Here is a 22,036-nt window from a genome sequence, read left to right on the forward strand (position 1 = left end):
AGAATTTTTATAAAATACACTAGCCATGGGATCAGTGATTTTTTTAATTTACTAGCCACGATTAAAAATTCAGTAGCCTTACTTCTCATTAAGTTGATGAAATTTTACTAAATAGTGTTCTCGCTGGGCGAAAATTAAAGGAGGGCGGCCGCGCAGCACCACACCCTTCAAAAAAAAAAAAAAAACACGGGGGGAGTTTGGTTACCATATTGTGTGCTGGTAGACTTTGTGGAAAGACATACTTCCTTATTTTGCCTACAAAAAAGTGCTAAACAGTTTATACGAAATACAAGCAGAGTCGTCTTTTAATTGAACCAAAGATGTTATCGGTCTGACATTTATGGGCAGTTCCGGTTTTGCTGAACTGATCAAAGTTTTAATATAATTTTAATAAAGATTTCAAGATATACGAAAAACAATAAAGATGTTTGTAAAGTGATCCCTTAATGTCAGATACATTTTTTGTTATTTCCATCTTCATCGAATGAATCGATTGCTGTGATAAAATATATTTTATCTATAAATAACAATTTAAATATCGACCACTTACGCCTTTTATAGCGTTATTCGGGAGCATACAAATTCTACAAATATCGGACGAGACTATTTATGCAATAAGCAAATTTGTTGGTCTATTTCAACATTAAAAAAACAGGGGGAAAAGTGCAGTAATAAACTTTGGATTGTGTACTAATATAAACAGATTTTATGGCTATACGTTCAGTGTTTGGGGGGTTTTCATCTTGAAAGATATTTTATATAAAATTTTATATTGAAATTAGTTTCCGGCATACTTTATAATTCACCCGAATCATTTTGTATACCCTCGGCATAATCCTGAATGTTTTCAAATTCTTTTCAAATCACTGGCATGATTTTGCAAGTAAGGTTTTGATTGGTCGAATGAAAGGTCAACTGGACATGAGCTTCAACGATTAGATTAGTTTCGTTTTTGTAAAGGCGGTGTATATATTATTTGGCTCCCAAGATAGATGATTTTAATGATAAACACTACCACTTCCGTTGTTTTTATAAGCGTTCATATCCCTGCAAAATGAAAAGTTTACAATATTTTATAAAGAACTGCTTAATAAACACAATGACAGAAATGACAAAGTAAAAATCATCAGTTACAACCAATTATATCTGCAACGGAGGACAAAATATCAGACGATAGTGAAAACAAAAGACAGAATGACTGGTCTGATCACGTGACAAATTTTGCGCCAAATAAGTAGGGGGTTTTCAATCGGAGATTGCTGAATTCGTAAAAAATAATGTTTTTATTGCTCAAACAAAATATAACTTTTATTGTGTGTATTAAACATACCAATAGATACAGGTATGGGTCAAAATAGAGGCTGTTAAAAATGCTGTTAAATTATGTTACGATAACTGTCATAAATGTTTCGTCAATTGCTTTTTCGTACACAACGTGCCTTGTTTCCTTTCATGTCCAGTGTGCAGACTGAGCGTTGTGGGGTTTTTTGTGTGGAAAAAAGTGTGCATTTGGAAATAGCGGAGATAGTTGCTGTAAAATATAGTATGGTGCTGGAGAATAAAGAGGGGTGCATAAAAATAAAGGAGGGTGGAGAACGTGAAAGGAGGGTGGCAAAATGCAATGGCAGGGCGGGACGCCCTGCTTAAATGGAGCAGCGAGAACACTGAAATAATAGTAATAATCAGATACATCATCTAAACAGGGAGATAGAGCTTAAAAACACTAACATTGGGGTGCTAACAGGTTATTCATATTTACAAAATAGACGTAACTGCAACATTTGACCAAAAAAAATTAACTAGCCATCAGGCATGGCAATTTAGTATTTATTTACTAGCCAAACATTGAATATCACTAGCCATAATCTAGAAGCCCTGTTATTTAGTTAGTGAAAAGATATATGTTCATGATTCAAGTAATTCCCTTGTTTTTTAGTTTGATCATATTTGAAAAATTAATTTAAACAATTGTACCTATAATAATTTATTTTCCGAACTAGAAATTAGGGACACCCGACATTGGCCTGTGCATGCTATGCCAGACAGAGCAGAAAAACGTCCGCTAGACTGGTTTATACACTTCACGTTAAACCATGTCGGGAACCAATCAAATTGTTCGCGAACGTTAGCTGCCTGAATTTGGGACATATGTTTAATGTAGTGCATCTAGACGTTTTACCAGTTGTGTTTTCTTCGCTTGTTCCAGTCAATTTAACAGGAAAAAACCAAACATTGTAAGCTAAATTTCTCCAATATTTACTAAAGTGAAAGATTTATTATATAGTGTTTGCCTATTAATTTTAAATATTTTCCATATTTTCCTATCTCATAAAGGAATGCGGTATTTGCATATTGTATGCCAGGCTTTGTTCAAAATAAATGATACAAGTGAAGTGGTTTGTAGTGTGATCGGTTGTAATTATTTTCTGGATATTTTTGCAAAGAAAACAGAATGTCCTAAGTCTGTGAAGTTTGAAATGTTTTGCCTCATTGCATATTTATTTTATACCAGCAATTAAGTGAAGGAGATCATAAGAGTTGGAATGTCACGTTCTGGCTTAAATCATTACAATGGAATGGCCCTGCAATATAAAGCCCTGACTGACAAGATGTAGTTTTAAATAGCACATGGCATGAGTTCGACCCGTACCCCCCTTTCAATGGTTATGGTAGTTTTAGGGATAGGGATAGGGTTAGGGTTTTTAGAGCCTTTAATATCAAGGGGTATGGGTCGAAATCTTTCCTAGCACACAATGAACGATAATCACATGATGATATACAAAAAGTGGGGCCAGCTGGGGTTAAAAGAAGCTTATTTTCAAACTACCAGTGGGATCAGTAATTATCATATACATAACTACTTCAGAGACAATTTAAAATTAACGAGGACTGTAAAATAAGGGATTTAGAATGGTCCGATTTACTTCATTTCACCAAGATTAACCATTCTCATTAATCTTTGTGCAAGTATAATTAGTATTTGCATGTTACAAAAATTATAGACTGGTCACTCAAGAGTCCATTTTGGCAGGTTGCAAATTCAGTCGGTGCATTTTTGAAAAAATTAAAATAAAAAACTTTATATTGTTGATTTAAAAGTACTTGTAGTAACATAATAACCTTGATTTCTACTCTACCAGCTACATAGTTTTTGCATTAGTCCGGTCCTTAACTACATTGGTCCACAGGACAGTGTTTGTCATGATGTCCCAAACACGGATTACCCAGGAAATCAACAACTTGATCATGTAACATTGGTGTTATCAAGATAACTTACCAAAATTCTTTTAAACAGTGCATTTTCTTTTTGGGGAAGTGGATTATTTGTTGGCATGGTGATTAAAATACGTTAAAAGTAACAGGTTTTTTCAGCTAATTAACTTGACGTTGCCGACCTAAGACGGCACCACGAGGTGCGAATTCCAAGTATGGCGGAATCTCTATGCTTAGTGAAATCTCGTTCTCAAGTTACTTTTATATTTAAATATAATTTATTTTATTGGTAACTTTCAGTTTTAAAAAATGTAATATAATTATTTTATAATATGCAAAAATAAAAATAATGTAAATAAAAAAATAATTATATACATTTCCCATCATGCACTATTATTACACTACGACGACAAAAATATGGCTGATTTGTCTTGTTCTTTGCAGCTAGTTCCTTGCCAATATTAAATCGTTGTTGACCAGATTAGTTGACAGTCTTTTTTCTTACGTATGTAGTTAACTGGTTGTATATTTGTATATTTGGTAATCATGAACGAAGAAACCACGAACAATAGTAGTGTTGTAAATGAAACTGCCACCAACGGTGATCGTGGAGCAGTTCCTGATCAAATTCAACTGGAACAAAAAGAAACTCCTAAAGTGAAAGTTATTGAAAAACAGTCGCAGCGACGTATTTTTAAAATAATTGTAATCGGTGATTCGAATGTTGGGAAAACATGCCTAACTTACAGATTTTGTAGTGGCAAGTTTCCAGATAAAACTGAGGCAACAATTGGTGTTGACTTCAGAGAAAAATCTGTGGATATTGACAATGAACAAATAAAGGTATCTGAAACCATCAGCTGTTATAAGCTGCATATGTGTTACACACACACACACACACACACTCTCTCTCTCTCTCTCTCTCTCTCTCTCTCTCTCTCTCTCTCTCTCTCTCTCTCTCTCTCTCTCTCTCTCTCTCTCTCTCTCTCTCCCTCTCTCTTTGGGAGCAGGTCAACTCTCCCCACACTGTTTAGTCAACTCATGTTATTACTGTTTTATTAATTAAATATAACAATAGTTTAAGCAATAATGTCCATTAAATATTGTTGAATATGTACACCAGTTGAATCCAAAAGCTTTGCCTGATCATTCTTTTAAATCTTGCAAACCTAGTTATCATAGACTTGACAGTTCATTGTTTATCTGATATTAGGATCTCTCCAATATAAAACAAAAAAAGAAGTGGTCGTAATAGCAGAGTTTCACTCTGTAATATTAATAAATAAAATGACACCAAATTTGTAGATGTCCATTTTTAATGTTAAAATTATTTACGGATATAGTAAAGTTTGGGGCAAATTGTCCAAACACTGGGGCAAGTTGGTTTTGGGATGGAGTTGACCACTCTCTCTCAGTCTGTCTGTCTCAATCTGGTCCATTTTAACTCATTCTCTGTTTCTGTCCAAATCTGGCCGTAATACATGTATGACTACATTGATCAGCATCTTGTATGCATAATACACAATTCATTACAAGTATCATTAAAGACAATACCATGATTTGTGGTGTCCACCACTGCAGTTTCTCATTTTGTGGCAAGGTTTGCATGCATCCTGAAAAATCTTAAAGAGTGCTAGAGACCATAGTTTTAGCCCGATAAAATGAGTTTAGTTTATCTACAAAGCTGTAACACTAATTTGGATAAAGTTATAATGGAGAGAAGCTAAAGTGATGTTTAAGCAGCAACACGAATTTGCAGGGCTAGCTCTGGGTGATCAGAAAATTTTGCCAAATTATCTAAAAAATGCTAAACCTATTTTTCAACAAAATATCGATTATTACACAATTTTATTTTTGCCAAATAAAAATTAAATTTGTCAACTGTTCTTCAAATTCGCAATTGGTGAATTTGGCGAGTGGCAGAGCTAGCCCTGATTTGGATAATGTTATAACGGAGAGAAGGTAAACTGATGTTTAAACCGGGAAATACTGTTTTAAAATAACCTCCATACCCATTACTTCTCAGACAAACCTGCGTTTTTAGAATTACCATAAATGCATTTTGTGGTATTGAAAAAACCTGGATGACCAGAACCATTTATGTGCACAAAAATTAATATTCTAAATAATAAAATGTAAGTACTTCCAATTTAAATTGATCACAAATAGGTTTAATAGTGAAAAATATGTCAATGTTTAAAAACTAGGGTCTGTCACTTTAAAACTTGAAAAAAAATCTATTCATCAAATAATAATTAACCTGGAAGGCCCAGGATTTTAAAATTTTGTTTCTACATTTAAAAATAATAATGACGACATCACTAGAGCACATTAATTTATTAATCATCGGCTATTGGATGTCAAACGTGGTAATTTTTCCACAGACAGGATAGCACATACCACAGCCTTTGATACACCAGTTGTGTTGCACTGGCTGGAACGAGAAATAGCTCAATGGGCCAACCGACGAAAATTGATACCACTGAGCTACATCCTGCCCTTGTTAAAGCCTCACACCCTAGTTCCATCCAGCGAAAATAAATTATAATTTGGTTAATCTACAAACCTGTAACACACTTAGATCACGTTTTTATCAAATGGAGGGAAAAAACAGGTTTTATATCGATAAATACCATGGGAATCCCCATGTCCCAATTGCTTAAAATAATTTTGAAAGTTAGTATTCTGATGTCACCGGTAGATGTCGCTCGAAGCACAACAATGCCTACGTCACGACAAATTTCACAGAGTGCGCACAGACTTGGGGTGCGTTCTTTTCACCTCTCCTGGACATGTTCCAACTGCTCTGTCCTGGTTGTATCCCCTCTCCAGATATCGTAAGACTTAGCAAAATTATTGGTTTTACGGGTTTGTAACGTTTTGTATTGAGACACTTACTTGTCTGAACTTTATTGTTACTGAAAATGTTCACGAACTGTGAAGAAAAATCTCACAAATGAACAACAACAAATCAGATGTTGATTGCGCGAACCATGCACGAGAAAACAAACCGAACCAAAATGATAACGGTCACGTGATATACCAACGTCTGTGACATTGAAATGGAAATATCCCCTCTAAAAATAGATTGGACCTCGCTTGCTTAACGTTTTTTTCTCGACAACACGTCTTGTGAAAAAATGCATTTCGTGTTTTTACAAACATCAGGATTACCAAAAAGCACTTCAGGTGAATGGAAATGTGTATTCTAAATAATAAAATGTAAGTAAAGTGCAATTTTATTTGTGAACAATGGGGTTTAATAGCGAAAAACAACGCCGTAATGGTTAACAAATAGCCGTAACTAGTGTGTGTCCCTTTAAATATAGGACTGAACTTGATCATTCCAGTTTAGGCGTAATAACACCTTTGACTACAGGGCTTCTAGATTATGGTAGCCCCACTCCCATGGCTAGTGATATTCAAGGTTGGGCTAGTAAATAACTGCTATTGCCATGCCCGACGGCTAGTGATAAACAAGTTGTTAAATGCTGCATTTAAGTCTATTTGGTCAATATGAATATCCTACCCCCACCCCCACTCTTAGTGTTTTTAATCTCTATCTCTCTTTTTAGGTAACATATCCAATTATTACTATTAGTAAAATTGATTAAATAAAGTAAGGCTAGTGAATTTTTAATTGTGGCTAGTAACTTTTCAAAATCTCTGATCCCAAGGCTAGTGGATTTTGTAAAAATTCTAGAAGCCCTGTACTAGTGGGAAAATGTAGCAGGTTTTCTCTCTATAACTTATATATCAGAATTACCAAATGGTTGACATCCAATAGGTGATGATTATTAAATTAATGTGTTCTAGTGGTGGTGTTACGCCCCCCCCCCCCCCCACAAATTTAAAAATAAATAAAACAATAAATAAATAAAATAATAATAATTGTAAAAACCTCTCCACACTAGATTACAGAATGCAACTATCACAGTCCCAGACAACCAACTGGATGAGCATTTCAAAATGGTAACCACATGTCAATGCAAGTCCATGAAAAGAACAATTAATTAAATAAACAATAATTTTATTAGTTTTATATGCTTATGAAGCAAATTGTTGGTAACAAGGGATTATTTTGCCTGTCAATAAATGATGTGTTTGAAAAAAGTATATTTGTGGTGTATTTTACATTTTATATAGTGTGAGTAATGATCAACATTAAGACAATTGATGTTTATTGAATAATTGTGAAGTCCAGAGACGTGTTTTACAAGTCTTCAACATACTTGCATGGATTGTATATCTGTAAAACCAAATTTTGACCAAAAATAAATAAGTGCTTTTAGAAAATGTCTACAATATGGTTAGGTACATTGTGTGTATTATGGGTATGAAGTGTGTTGCTGCAGGATGCAACAGTGGGACACACAAGCATGCATATGATATGCACACAAACACTGTGTCATAGGTTACAAACCTAAATGTGCACATTATGAAATATTATGATAAACCTCTGTAAAATGTGTGTTTTTTTAATACTCAAAAGAAAACTATAGGTTGATATGAATCGCTAAAAGTTTAACTAAATTGTAAATTGATATTCATAAAGGTTCTGTAGACAAATACGTTATGTTTTACAAAAATGAAATATAAAACCTCGTACAGAAACAAAAAAAGACAATGGTAAATGAAATACTGTTCTGGATGTTTGCGTGTGTGTGTGTATGTGTCTCTGTCTCTCTCTCTCTCTCTCTCGCTCACTCTCACTCTTACCATGCTAAATGCTAAAATGACAAAATCATAGTGGAAGGGATATGGGTATGTGGAATCTGGTTTGGTTTCCAGTGTGCTTTCTGTTCCAATACAGAAGTAACAATAATTTTGTGTTTTCACATGAATTTACCTAATATAGGTAGTATTAAATACTGTAAAATATGAAAATAATGCAAGAGCAAAACCCATCCAGAAATGAATATTAATTAATGCAAGGACTGTTGGTGTAAACCAAGACATCATTGAGGGTAATACTAATATGTATGGTTACCAGTACAATTATGACAACAGCTAAAAACTCGACGTTATTAGTAATAAAATGAAACGAGAAAACTGATTATGATCTTTGAAGTGTTTGTAGCTTATAGATATGAGAGTGATACAGATCTATGTTGCGCAAGGGTTGTTTGGGGTGTATGCATGCAGATCATTCATGCAGCTGGATGCACAATATAGCGTCAATAATATTATTGTGTGATGGCGATTATAAAACCATGCTAAAACTGGTAGGGATGTAAGTGGACAATCATTTGAAGAATAATACTTAGTAAAGACATTCTTGTTGACATGAACATTAGTTTTCTAAAATCTATTCATGCATGGTGGATAATGAACTCTTTTAAAAACATCAGTACGGCTATTTTTACAAACATAAATTTTACCATGTCACATTTTCATATTAATTTCTTTCACACATTAATTTCATGTTTTACAGTATATAATTATTAATATTACCACTAGAAAATAAATTACCTTTTAGATTTTAATTACCTGTCTATAAGTATTATCTACATGTGAATAAATTGTATGCAAAAATTTGCTTTGTTGCAAATAGATTTATACTAGAACTGTTAAATTGGATAAAAGTCCACAAATACATATATTTATATTTTTGGTTTACAGCTTCAGCTATGGGATACTGCTGGTCAGGAACGTTTCCGTAAAAGCATGGTTCAGCATTACTATCGAAATGTGCACGCTGTAATTTTCGTTTATGATGTAACCAAAATGAACTCGTTTGAAAACATGTCTCAATGGATAGAGGAATGCGACCAACACAACCTGAACAAAGATATTCCACGGATTCTAGTTGGCAACAAATGTGACATTAAGGAAAAGATTGCCGTGAACACGAACCTGGCACAGAAGTTTGCCGATTCTCACAATATGCCTCTGTTTGAAACTTCAGCCAAAGATGACGAAAAAGCCAATCACGTGGACGCCATTTTCTTGACAGTGGCGCATAAACTAAAGAATTCTAAGCCGATGATGCCAGTGTATTTAACCCGCCATACTCATGTGTCGGCAGAAGGCACTAATTCTCAGGTCATCAATATAAGAGGAAGCCCTCAACACCGAGGGCTCCAGTCCGCCACGCAGCCCTCTGGTGCAGAGAAAACCGAGAGTTGTGCTTGCTGAATCTCAGTCTGAATTCAGAACATTAAAATTGGCTGTTGCAAGACAAAAGTATAACTGGATGTATGTGTAAATATTTGTATTTTATGAGTTATTTTTAAGTTATTGTTGTTATTTTAATGTTTTGCTTTCAGTTTCATTTCATTTTGTAGGGTTGGAGTTGATCCATATGTTGTTGTTTTTTTGTTATATACATACTGTAACAAAATGAACCAACCTAGGATTGCTTTTTTAAGAAATATGTTTGTTAATATTAATGTTATTATACAGAATTGACAGCATTTCCTGTCTGCAAATTTTTAAAGTAACCATTTGATCATGTTGGTCACGTTAAAAGTGGCTACAGTACTAGTACGTGTGTATTTATAATTTGACATGGTGAATCGTAGGGATCAAAAATATTTATCTAAAACAATATTCAGTTTACAAGTAGTCACTAACATTTGGTTGTTTATATTATAACATTGTAATATTAATACTTATATGTATATACAGTAAATAGGTTTGGTTGTTTTATTTAAATGCTGCATACTTAGCACATGTGTACACATATACTGCTATGCTGAATTGGGAGATATGTTTTATAGATTATTTTACTAAGTAGACTACATGTCCATTTTGGTATCTGAACATTTAATGTGTTGAATTTCTTTAATTATTTTGCTTCTGTTATTAAATATTTATAAAATAGAATGGATTTATGGAATATAAGCGTCTTACTTAACTTAGAACTTCTTATAATTAAGTGTATCTTTCTGATTTAGTTAATCATTGCTCCTGCAATAACTTGAATAATTGCCTTAGGAAAATTGCATGTTCAGAGAAAGCAGTTTGCTTCAGCATTTGTATTTTCAATATCTTTACTTGTATCTCTTCATTGAAGTTGTGTCAGCAAAAAATAGTTGAGGATCAAGCTTTTACATTGTATTGCTGAATCACAAACGCTTAAGATGTCACTGGTCAAATTATGTTTATACTGGAAATAGTACTAGGAATTGGTATTGCTACTTGTTTTTGTGTTACAATGTATTGTGATATGTGAATGTGTAATTACGATACATATTATTGAATGTGTGAAAATCAATGGTTGTATTAAAGATGTGTTTATTTAATAAGCTATACTTTTTGTTGATTGTTGTATTGTTATATTGGAAATGTTCAGAATGCGTGCAAAGCAGACACCGGCAAATTGATCTGATAACATTGTACTAGACAGTCTAATAAATACATCAAGATCAACTTGTTAACATAAGTTTGCACATGAAATTTCAAAAGTATTTTTTGTGAAAAAATCATATTCAGTTAATGTGTTGAAAAAACCTCAAGTGATTTCATTTGAATCAGCAGCATCTCCAAAGTAAATGCCTCCAGTCACAAGTTCTCAAAATTAGCTGTGAATATCTTTTGATTAACAAGACTGTCTTAAAGTTGCTGCCTTTGTAACAAGTTTTGAGTTGTCGATGAGTTTTACAAAAATGCTCAAGTGTACAGTATACATCATTTCTCAAAAGTTTACCATGATACATCATATAAAAAAAAAAAATGTCTGCAAAAATTAAACACAATTGAACTTATAGTCTATAATTCATTTGTCTTTCCAAAAATAACGTCAAGAGTTGGCATGTTTTCCAAACAAAAGCTTGTATCTGTATGACTTCTGATATTGGTTAGTATTAACATACATGTCACTGTATATGATACAGATTTGTTGCCATGTATAGAAGCAGCAGCAAGGGATCTTTTTGAAACAGTTTCTTTTAGACTGGATGGTACATGCCATGGTCATTCCCAGTCAGTGCAATGGTATGTACAATCTTATTTGTTGGATGGTGCATATAAAAGATACCTTCCTGCTAATGAAAGATGGTGTAGTGGCAGTGGTTTTTCTCTCTTATAAGTGTGGATCTTAACTAATGTCCAGTGTCCTATAACTGTAGTTAAAATGTGTTGATTGTGTCATTAAATAAAACATTTCTTCCTGGTTAAATAAAAACCAATGATTTACTCGTTAAGTATTTTTTATTATGTCACTGGGAATCAGTTTGCAGTCTATTGAAAATTAAAAATTATGTTGGCAGAATATTAAAAATACATAATGTTTTTTTCAACAAATCATTTTGATTGTCAGTTGTTTTGGCTTGTATAAAAGAATAATGTAGGACAATTGAATAACCTGGGTTTTTTTCACTGGAAGCCAACTTTCATGTATTGTGTACATATTCATCAAGTGATTGTGTTTTTTACAGGAAGTGGGTCACATTACACATGTTGTGCCATGTTAGCAAAGTAGTTGTACTGGTATGGTGTTATTTGATCCATTTGCCTTTGTCTGTATTGTTAACTGAGAATATTTCTTAATCTCTTGTTTAAAAAACAATAGTCCGGCACTCTGGGTATTTCAACTTTTCACTGTCTAATATATAATATGCCCACCATCTTATCGTTGCAATTTAAAATTTGAGTGTTACATTAATTAATCAGGTAGTAAATTCTAAAGCAGAGAAAGGTGTAAATGAGAAATTTTAGATCCCATTTATTTATTTTGGGTGGTTGTGGGGGTATTTGTCTTCTTGACCTGCTAATGTTTTCTTTGCATCTAACTGGGCTTGATAAAATATATTGTTAGAATTATTAATCTGGCCCTAGACGATGGGAAAGTATGAAATATGAAGAGAGTTTTCTTTGTACATGTGCTACTGGTATTTAGGTTTCCTATTTGTATTTCACAATTTACACATTTTGATAATTGTTTGTACAGCAACTTGCCACTAGAGAGACATTTATTTCAATAGCTGAGCTATTGGTTTTTTGTCTGCTGTTTGTTGTGTCTTATTCTTTTGGATGAATAAATAGATCAGCGTGTTTCAATTAATAATTACCACTAAGCAGCTTTTCTATTGCATTTTTATGCATTAAACACCAGTGAACTTGCTAAAGTAAAGTTACATTTTAATTTGTAATTTTTGTCTTTATAATAATTTTTATTTCAGAATTTTGGGTGTGTACATATTGAAGTATTAATGATGATGTGCAATATGTGTATTTCTTGTGTATATATGTTGCTTAAGGCCAAGATGCTTATGTAATGAGGTGTATTAAAATATTGTACATGTATATTGATCATTCACAGAATAAATTGTTAGGGTTTCACTTTTGGAAGGTGAGATCCAACTTTTTTTTTTTTTTTGTTATTCTCATTATTGTTCTTCCATGCTTGTTGTTCTAGATGTTGTGTCTTAGGTCTGCTTTCCAGTGATGCGATTCCAGACACAATTTATCTGTGTATATGCGTAAATGTGCATTTTCATATTTGCATTTTTGCCAGCAGATTTCTATACAAAATCTGACGTCGTTGAAGTGTGTTTTTAAGCCACTAGTAAACACTTAAGATATTGCTCATCAATCAACTTATTGTTCCTGTGTGCTGAATACCTGCTCCCTGGAATGCATAGATAAAAAAGGTACTGTTCATATGCATTATATCGATAAACTCTTATGTAAAAGGGGCAGGACATAGCCCAGTGGTACAGCACTTGCTCGATGCGCAGTCGGTGTGGGATCGATCCCCATCGGTGGACCCATTGGGCTATTTCTCATTCCAGCCAGTGCACCACGACTGTTATATCAAAGGCCGTGGTATGTACTACCCTGTCTGTGGGATGGTGCATATAAAAGATCCCTTGCTGCTAATCGAAAAGAGTAGCCCATGAAGTGGCGACAGCGGGTTTCCTCTCTTAATATCTGTGTGGTCCTTAACCATATGTCTGACGCCATATAACCGTAAATAAAATGTGTTGAGTGCATCATTAAATAAAACATTTCTTTCTTGTGCAAAATTGCATTAATGAAAAGTTGTAGTTTGATTTTTACCTAGGAATATTCGGAAAATCATTATTTATTCCAGTTTTGTGTATACAAATCGAGTATTGTCAACCTAGCAAGGTTTTTTCCATATGACGTCATACAAGATACATGACGTCATTATTTGTAAGACGCTAGCTACATTCTGTCTCATTAAAAAAACCTCTTAATTCATAAATAAATATACAAGTTTTGTATTGTTATAGCAAAACTGAAAGTTATTTGTATTTACTGTACTTCAACAAATGATTTAAAGAGTATGTTTGTTGAAAATCTACTCTGAAATACTCGGTCGAGTCAGGCTTATGTCACATGACCTATATTTTTGGTCAGTGACCGAAAATATAGAGATTTATCTAGTCATCATATCTTGCCAATGTATACAGTGATTGCTGGATAAATTTGCATAACCGGTGAGTTACCGTATCCTAAAACACTTGTACATCCGTTCCGCACCACACTGATGTTCTAAATAAATATTTTTTAATTAACTGATCCTAAAATGATATAGTATTTTGCTGTGTAATGAGTTATGCATAAGTATTAAGAAAATGTGCCTCGAACAGTTTGCAATGTTTAATTTTAGAACACAGTTGTTCATCATATAACCTTTTTGTGGTTTGCATTATTTTGAAGTTTAATAACGAACACATGAAATATTGCGCCATGCTGTTTCAAAGCTCTTGATACACCTGTCATTGAAATACATTCAGTATCTTGGATAATTTGCAATTTTTCTCTTTACGGCCTGCTTTTGATTAATGCGGAAACACATGCAAGTTTATTGATACAGTGCCATTTTGATAAATATGATTCTCTGCATGCATTTAGCACGCTGAAATAAATAAATTTACGTATGCAAGGTTTTTTTTGCGCAATGAACTCATGAAGCAAAGTATTTACTAGCCACCTAAAAGTACATTTCAACAATGTAAAATTTTGTATTGTAATCTGTTTGCTAAAATGCAAATGTGAAAAAGTACATTACCATGCAAGTTTAATTGCACATGGAATCGCATTGATGAAAAACCAGCCTAAAACATTAAAAACCAATAAAAGTGAGCTTAGTACCACCAACTAGTGGATATCATGGCATTTATTACAAAATGTTATAAAGGAGGGAGTGGGGTGTTTAACGTGTATTTAAGGATTGTCTGTTATTTCTTTTACATTTATCGGGGTATGAACAAACAAAATCATTCGCAAATTGTGTGAATCAGCAAAGCCGTTTTCACATAAGTTTACAGATGATTTTTTTTGTTCATCATCATCATAATAATAATAATAATAAATTCTTTATTTAATGAGGGTAACACAGTTAGCAAAAGCTAATCTTCCCCGAGGCCCTCGGGTACAAACAATACAGAATACCCAGATGAATGTAAAAGAAATAACAGACAAAACTTATAATTAAGTTTGAAACATACTTACTAATAATAACATTAAAAGTTCACATTTTATTTTCAATTATTTTTTTGGTTAAAACAATAATGTAAGACAAACTACCAATATAAAATGACGTCATCAGGTATGACGTTCCCAGACAACATAATTTTTACATTCATTGAGAATTGAACAAACTCCCACTGCTATGGCTGGACCAATGGGATGATGTTATATTGTAATGAATGTAACAGAAATTTAATATTAAGTAATGTTTTCAAAACTGTCTCATTTTTATTCATACAGTAAAATGCATAAAGTCATTGCTTTTTTGTTCCATAATAGCTTTTTTATCTAGTATTTATTATCAGACCAAACTAGTATGTGAACAGAAATCCAAATAATAGTAATCAGTTGTCATCATGATAAGGAAAGCAGGGGCAGGAGTAAAAGCATTGTGTAATTTTAGATGAGGAGGAGAATTAAATAAAATATGCCAAATTTTGCATTACATAATTTTTTAATGGCCCCTAATTGAGAAAAGAAAATGTGCGGCCCATAAAGAAATTTGAAGATAATGGCTTCAGACATCTGTTTTCAGACTAGAATACTTCTTAATTTGTTTGGTGTTGTGTAAAATTTTAAAGAGCAAGCATGACTTGTATCCATGCAGTGACGCCTGTATTGGGTGAGTTTTATAAAAACGGTATGTTGTTTATGCCAGAAAAACAGTCTTGCTACTGTATCAGAGCTTGAAATAGGATGTAACATATAGCATGTTGTTATTTTTTTTTATAAGAAAAAAAATCTGGCTAAGAAAAATATATGACCCGCTGGAAATCGGACAGAACAGGGAAGGGTTTTGGATGGTCTTGAGAAAAATTAACTTCTGAGATGTATTTGTGAGCATTATGGAATTAAAATGTAACAATCGTGAGTTAAATAGTAGATGAGATCGTTGTACATGTATCTGTCTCTTGAAACATTACTTGTAATGGGTTTTTGTGAAGGGTCTGATAGGTGACAATAATGTCTGTCTGACCCGCTTGGTCTATAAAATTTACCACTTTTCACGGGCCACTATTTTGAACCCTGTATATGCTTGACATTACCACTTGATTGTCATGGGTATAGTATTTCTGCTTGAAAGTCTTTTGTGTGCCAAGTGTTTTATTTATGAATGGATACCGGCTGTGATTTTATTATATATGATATTTATATATGATATTTATATGTTTGCTTTGAAACATGTTAATGCTTTCATTTTCAGCAGAACATTTTTATTTTTTTTATTTTTTTTTAAACAAGGGCTGTGTATGTTGAAAGATATATAATAAGATACAGTTATTTGCTGCTATATAACCACTATTATTGTTGATTTCACTTTTACTTTAAAAGGTAACTTTAACTAAATTACTTCATTGTCATATCTCTCAAGTAGCTTCAAATGTATATATTTTGTTTAGTTGGTGTAGTTTTTATTGAACATAATGTAGAAATCAAAATTTAATCATTTGAGGACTTGTCATTTTATGTTGAATGAATCTATTACAAGACATAAAATGTGTCCATGATTGGTTGGCTTGGATAGATTTATGCATACACCATAGAACTGTGTATGAGTGTTTTGGGGATGAGATTTTGGGTTCTTCATTAGTGACATTTTTACAACAGTCATTGCCTGGACATTTAATAGTTTCTTACATTTTTGTTTGTAAAAACTGTCAGTCATTTTGGACTTGTACACTCCTCCCATCCCCCTCCTACCCTTAAAGTTACTGTATGTTTTTCTCTCTTCAGATTCTGCAATACTGTTTCAAAAAATTACTGGCATATTTTGTTTGAAAGTTTTACCTAAAGCCCAGTTCTCACTATAACGATTTTTCGTACAACTGCTGTGCAACTAAAAGATTGTACAGCCGTGCGATTCCCGTACAAATTACCTAGGGTTCTTCTCCCCCTCCTCCCCCGCGCAGTCTCACTTGTGCAACTGCCATGTGACTGCCTTTCTGCGCCGGGCTCGCATGAGATTTGCACAGGTTGCACGACAGTTGCACGGAAGTCTGATGGATGTTGCACGGGAGTCGCAGGGGGTCCGCTGGGAGTCGCACATCTCGGCTCCCTTAAGACTCACATACGACTCCCGTGCGACCTATCATACTGCCGTGCGACTGCTGTGCAACCTCTGTGCGAACCTAGAGACAGCCGTACGATAATTTTAAACATTTGAAAAATGTCGCACCGGCATGCGACATGTCCGAAATACACACGACACCCCTACAACGTGTGCGAATCATCAATATACTGCTGTGCGACTCCCGCACGCCCTGTACGATTTGGTGGTCGCACGGAATTCGCGTAGAAAATCATTCAAGTGAGAACGGGGTTTTACCAACAAACAAAAAAAGAGGAATAAACTCACTGTGCATGATAATTATTAGGTACATGGATAACATTTTGTGTAACCAGAAAATTTGACCAATTACAAATGTTTTATTCAAATACATGTGTGTATATAATTAATGTGCATTTGTAGGGTTAGGAATTGTTTTCAAATTCAGCATGGTTCCTTGAAGTGCATATAATTAATAAACATTTTCTGAATCTTCTTTGATGTTTGTGTTATTCAACAACTGTTTAAGACCACTCTTTACAGTCTTGAGGTCAGATGTAGGTCAGTGGTAGAAAATCTGGATCAGAACTTCTTTTTTTATGGAGAATTCCTTTTTTATATTTGTAATGGAGTTAGTGCTTTTTTGTTACTTATATATGATTTACAAATTAGTCGCATCGTATTTGAAACATTACACATGATTCTTAACGTTGAGTAAATCCACGCAGTCTCTTGATATATAGTTTTGCACAAAATAAACTTGTGTAATAAATGGAGAGTGAAAAAAACCTGTGACGTTCTGAATATTTACAATATACCTGACCTGTATTGACACCTTCAGTAATTTCTTTATTTCAAGTTTGTTGTCGGTTGAAAACCCCGAACCCCGATCTTTTAGCTTCGACTGGTTTTCTTAACATTGTTAGAAGGAAGGGCCTCGCATTACTAGATGAGCTATAGTATACCGAAGTGGTCCATTTACTTCACGTTTCAAGTAACTTCAGGCTTGTATCATGCATTTCCTTTGTTGTTGTTGTATGTCTTCCTTAAAATTGGTTGACGGTGCTGTAAATAATGTATTATGATACAGGAAATGCATATCGCGATATATATCTTGATTCAAAGATCCTCGTAATACCCATTACTAGTAGAGAACACCATATCTGTTACATCAAAGGTTGTGGTATGTGGTGCTTATGAGAAATAAAAAAGGTAATACAAAACATCCCTTGCTGTATTTATAGCAGTAGCAGGTTTCTGCTTTCACTCACATGACCGGTTGTTGAGATAATCATATGTTGACATTAAATGGAAATCCAAGTTTCATTTGACTTTTTTAAATCATGTTTCACTCACTTGACCAGTTGAGATAATCGTATGTCAACATCAAATGGCAATCAAGTTTCATTTGACATTTTTAAAATCAAGTTTCACTCACTTGACCAGTTGTTGAGATAATCGTATGTTGACATCAAATGGCAATCCAAGTTTCATTTGATATTTTTTTAAATTATGTTTCACTGCTAATGTTTTCTTCATGTGTAATCTTATTTAACTTGTGTTTTCAGACTCTAGAGAGGTTTCAATAATACATGGTTTTTAGTGCAGTCCAATGGGAATTTTCTACCCTTTTTGTTACGGGGGGGCGGGACGTGGCTCAGTGGTACAGCGCTCGCCTGATGCACAATTGATCTAGGATCGATTCCAGTTGGTGGGCCCATTAGGCTATTTCTCATTCCAGCCAGTGCTCCACAACTGGTCTAACAAAGGCTGTGGTATGTACTATCCTGTCTGTGGGATGGTGCATATGAAAGATCCCTTGCTGCTACTTGAAAAGAGTAACCCATGAAGTGGCGTCAGCGGGTTTCCTTTCTCAATATCTGTGCCCGACGCCATATAACCGTAAATCAAATGTGTTGAGTGCGTTGTTAAATAAAATATTTCCTTCCTTTCTGTTCAGGAAATATTCTCTTTCTGGTGCTGATGATCTGAAAACAACATCTGTTGCCCTAGTTATTTCTCGTCTAAACATTTGTATGTTTATCTCTAATGGGGTGGGATCTAGATGAGTCGATAGGGTGTTTACCTGAAGTACTTTGGCTGAAGGATAAAACCACCTGAGTAGATTCCTTCCTAACTAGTGCCCCATGGATGGTAAATCAAAGATTGTGGTATGTGCAGCTAATGGGGAAAATGTGGCTTGTTTCTTCTGTAGACTAGGATAGTCAATGATTTATAAATCAATGTGCTCTAGTGGAGTTAGTTAAACAAAACAAAATTTAACTTTTTAACTTTACGACTACACTATTATTCAGATCAAATGTTCAAACTTGTCACATCTTATTTATGTGGAACAAAGTTGGCCATAACAGGATAGGTCTTTGTACCTAATCAAGATGCACAAGTGGGTAAGTTGGTTCAGTAAAAAAGCTTATTACTAAAAATCTAACGACTATATCTTAACTCGAGTGTATTTAAAAAAAGTTGTTGTTTAACTGTTGTTTGTTTTTAACATCATCAACATTATAAAATGAGACTGGCTAGTGCTGAGAGATGAAGAAACTCCCAAATCAATCCAGTTTCGATTGGTGCAATTTTAGTTTACCCAGCTTTGGAGAGGGACATAGCCATGTGGTAAAGCAGTCTGGGATTGATCCCCACCGGTGGGCCCATTTGGCTATTTCAGGTTCCAGCGAGTGCACCACAACTGTTATATTAAAGGCCATGGTATGTGCTATCCTGCCTGTCTGTTGGATAGTGCATATAAAAGATCCCTTGCTACAAAATGGAAAATGTAGCGGGTCTCCTCTCTAAGACTATATGTCAAATTACCATGTTTAACACCGAATAGCAGATGATTAATAAATCAAAGTGCTCAAATGGTGGTGTTAAACAAAATTAACTTTTTACCCAGCTCCATGCTGCTAGGTAGTAAAAAACTAAATTATTGATTTGCATCAATATCTTTCCATCGGCACATGCGTGCTAGCCATGCATTAAAAAATAAGTTGACAAAGTATATTTTTAAGCAGTATAACACAAAATGGAAAAACATGGCTGCTTAATCAATTGCTTCATATGGATAGAACAGTGTCACAGGTGCCTTGATGGAAATGTGCTAGTCATTAGGTGAGAAATGGACTAATGGAAAGGCAGGCTTCAGTAATAATAAACTGGTTTGTTTGTTAGAGGCAGGATTTAACCCCATTTTGGGGGCAGTATTAAACAAAATAGAAAAACATAGCTGTGTAATTAATTGCTTCATATGGATAGAACAGTGTCAGTGTCTCTATGAAAATGTACCAGTACTAGCCATATGGAGAGAACTGGACTAGGAAAGGCAGGCTTAAGTAACAATAAACTTTGGTATGTTTGTCAGAGGCAGGATTTAGCTTGGTCAATAGAGTGCTGACATGAGGTGCTTCCGTCACTGAACCTCGTTGGCAGATGCAGTAGAAAATGCCATAGGTCCATGAAAGGAGAAAATTGTCAATGCTTTAATTTTATTTCTTGTTCCAACCAATGTCTCATGACTGGTAACCTATATTAAAGGTCATGGTATGAGGGAATGTGTATATAAATCTCTTTCTACTGACAATCACATGTCAGAATTTTCCCTATATTTAACATTCCTTGATGATTAATTAATGTACTCAATAGCTGATGATTTATTCATTAATGTACTTTGATGTCATTACAGAAAACTAACTTTGATCAGTTCAATAACCTCAATATAAATTCATCAAAAATTTGTGTTTAAAATATTTCCATGTACCAGTACATATATACTCTTCAAAAGAAGAAACGCAAAACCACATTGTCGTAACATTTGGAGAATTGATTTAATTATTGAATGGCGAGTCCGATAATTACCAAATGTTGCAGGATTGTTCACAATTCACTCTAGTCCATTGTGAGTAAGTGATAGGACACACCACCAAGGTCAAGGTCATCTGGAGTCAATACCGGGTGTGGCCTCCGCGTGTGTTGACAACTGCCTGGCACCGCCTGCCCATTGAAGCAACCAGAGTACGGATGACGTCCCGGGCAGCTCGGGCAGGGTCTGGGGCTGTGGTTGTCGCTGTCGGAGGCGTCGGTCCAACTCGTCCCATAGATGCTCAATTGGGTTCAAATCCGGTGATATCGATGGCCAAGGAAGGACATTAATGTTGTTGTTCTGTAGGAAAGCTGTTGTGAGACGTGCTGTGTGAGGCCTGGCGTTGTCATGTTGGAACACTGCGTTGGCGTTGGCCATAACTGGAACGATGTGTGGCCGGAGGATCTGGTCAATGTAGCCCTGTGCATTCAGGTTGCCCTGCACGTGGACCAGGTCAGTTCTGCCAGTGTGTGAGATGGCTGCCCACACCATGACACTACCTCCGCCGAATCTGTCCACTTCCTGCACGCAGTTTGCCGCATAACGTTCACCACGACGCCTATACACGCGACATCTTCCATCATGACGTCGGAGCAGAAATCGGGACTTGTCACTGAACCACACCTGTCTCCATCGCAGTTGAGGCCATTGTCGATGAATCTGGCACCACTGCAGTCGGAGTCGACGGTGTTGTGGTGTTAAGATGACACCTCGAACTGGACGTCTGGCACGAATTCCTACCTCACGTAGGCGGTTCCGTACGGTCTGGTCGGGTATCCTGCGCAAACCTGGTATTGCTGCGGCTGTGGAGGTGGCAGTAGTCTTTCCCAAAGGTGGCGTACCCGGATGTAGCGGTCCTGCCCGGGGGTAGTGACCCGTGGTCGACCGGATCTAGGGAGGTCACGTGTTGATCCATGTTGCTGGTAACGGTCCCACAGTCTGGAGATGGTGCTTGGGGACACATGGAATGCCCTGGCAACGGCCGTTCTGGATTCGCCTGCGTCTAGTCGGCCGATGGCATTGTTTCTCTGCAGTTCACCGAGACGTGGCATGTCCTGGATTGTCAACTGTCGGCCAGATACAGAGGCCAGGCAAGCGAACACCCTGCACTTTTATACTGTCGGTGTTCATGTTGCATGTGCAGACAACGCACGTGCAGTGGTGACATGGTTTGCACGTGGCTGCGTTTTTGCGAATATTCACATTTTGGAACTTTATTGTACAGTAGCTGCGTTTTATCGAATGTAACCGTGGGAATGTGTTTGGGACATGCAATGACCTTATATTCACAAAGCATGAACCGGTAGGAAACATAAAATCGGAGTTATAACCCATTTGTACCCTTTTGCGTTTCTTTTTTTGAAGAGTATATGTATAAATGTCAGCTTTGTTGAACACATGAACAAATTTAATAACTTACGGTTGTGGACACAAAAAGTATAAAAGCAATAAGA

The 22,036-nt window shown here is 35.2% G+C and overlaps 2 protein-coding genes across 2 annotated transcripts in view; one reads left to right on the forward strand and one right to left on the reverse strand.

The window, feature by feature from the left end:
* Positions 1 to 3,427, reverse strand: part of LOC121374410 (N-alpha-acetyltransferase 15, NatA auxiliary subunit-like) — a 38,881-nt gene extending 35,454 nt beyond the window's left edge. The window contains exon 1 of the mRNA XM_041501510.1: positions 3,278 to 3,427. Coding sequence (XP_041357444.1) covers positions 3,278 to 3,334 — 57 coding nt within the window. The 5' untranslated portion in view covers positions 3,335 to 3,427. The remainder of the gene's footprint in view (positions 1 to 3,277) is intronic.
* Positions 3,428 to 3,629: 202 nt separating this feature from the next.
* LOC121375006 (putative Ras-related protein Rab-33) lies at positions 3,630 to 12,529 on the forward strand. Its single transcript, XM_041502196.1, has 2 exons — positions 3,630 to 4,056; positions 8,836 to 12,529. Exons 1-2 carry the CDS (start codon positions 3,760 to 3,762, stop codon positions 9,349 to 9,351), a joined length of 813 nt encoding a protein of 270 aa, XP_041358130.1. The 5' UTR covers positions 3,630 to 3,759; the 3' UTR covers positions 9,352 to 12,529.
* Positions 12,530 to 22,036: the final 9,507 nt, after the last annotated feature.

This window comes from Gigantopelta aegis, chromosome 6 (assembly GCF_016097555.1).
Source record: "Gigantopelta aegis isolate Gae_Host chromosome 6, Gae_host_genome, whole genome shotgun sequence".
Lineage (NCBI taxonomy): Eukaryota > Metazoa > Mollusca > Gastropoda > Neomphalida > Peltospiridae > Gigantopelta > Gigantopelta aegis.

Coding starts and splice junctions, on each gene's coding strand:
- LOC121375006 (XM_041502196.1), top strand. CDS start 3,760: ATGAACGAAGAAACCACGAACAATAGTAGTGTTGTAAATGAAACTGCC. Junction 4,057..8,835: donor TTGACAATGAACAAATAAAG/GTATCTGAAACC, acceptor TTTGGTTTACAG/CTTCAGCTATGGGATACTGC.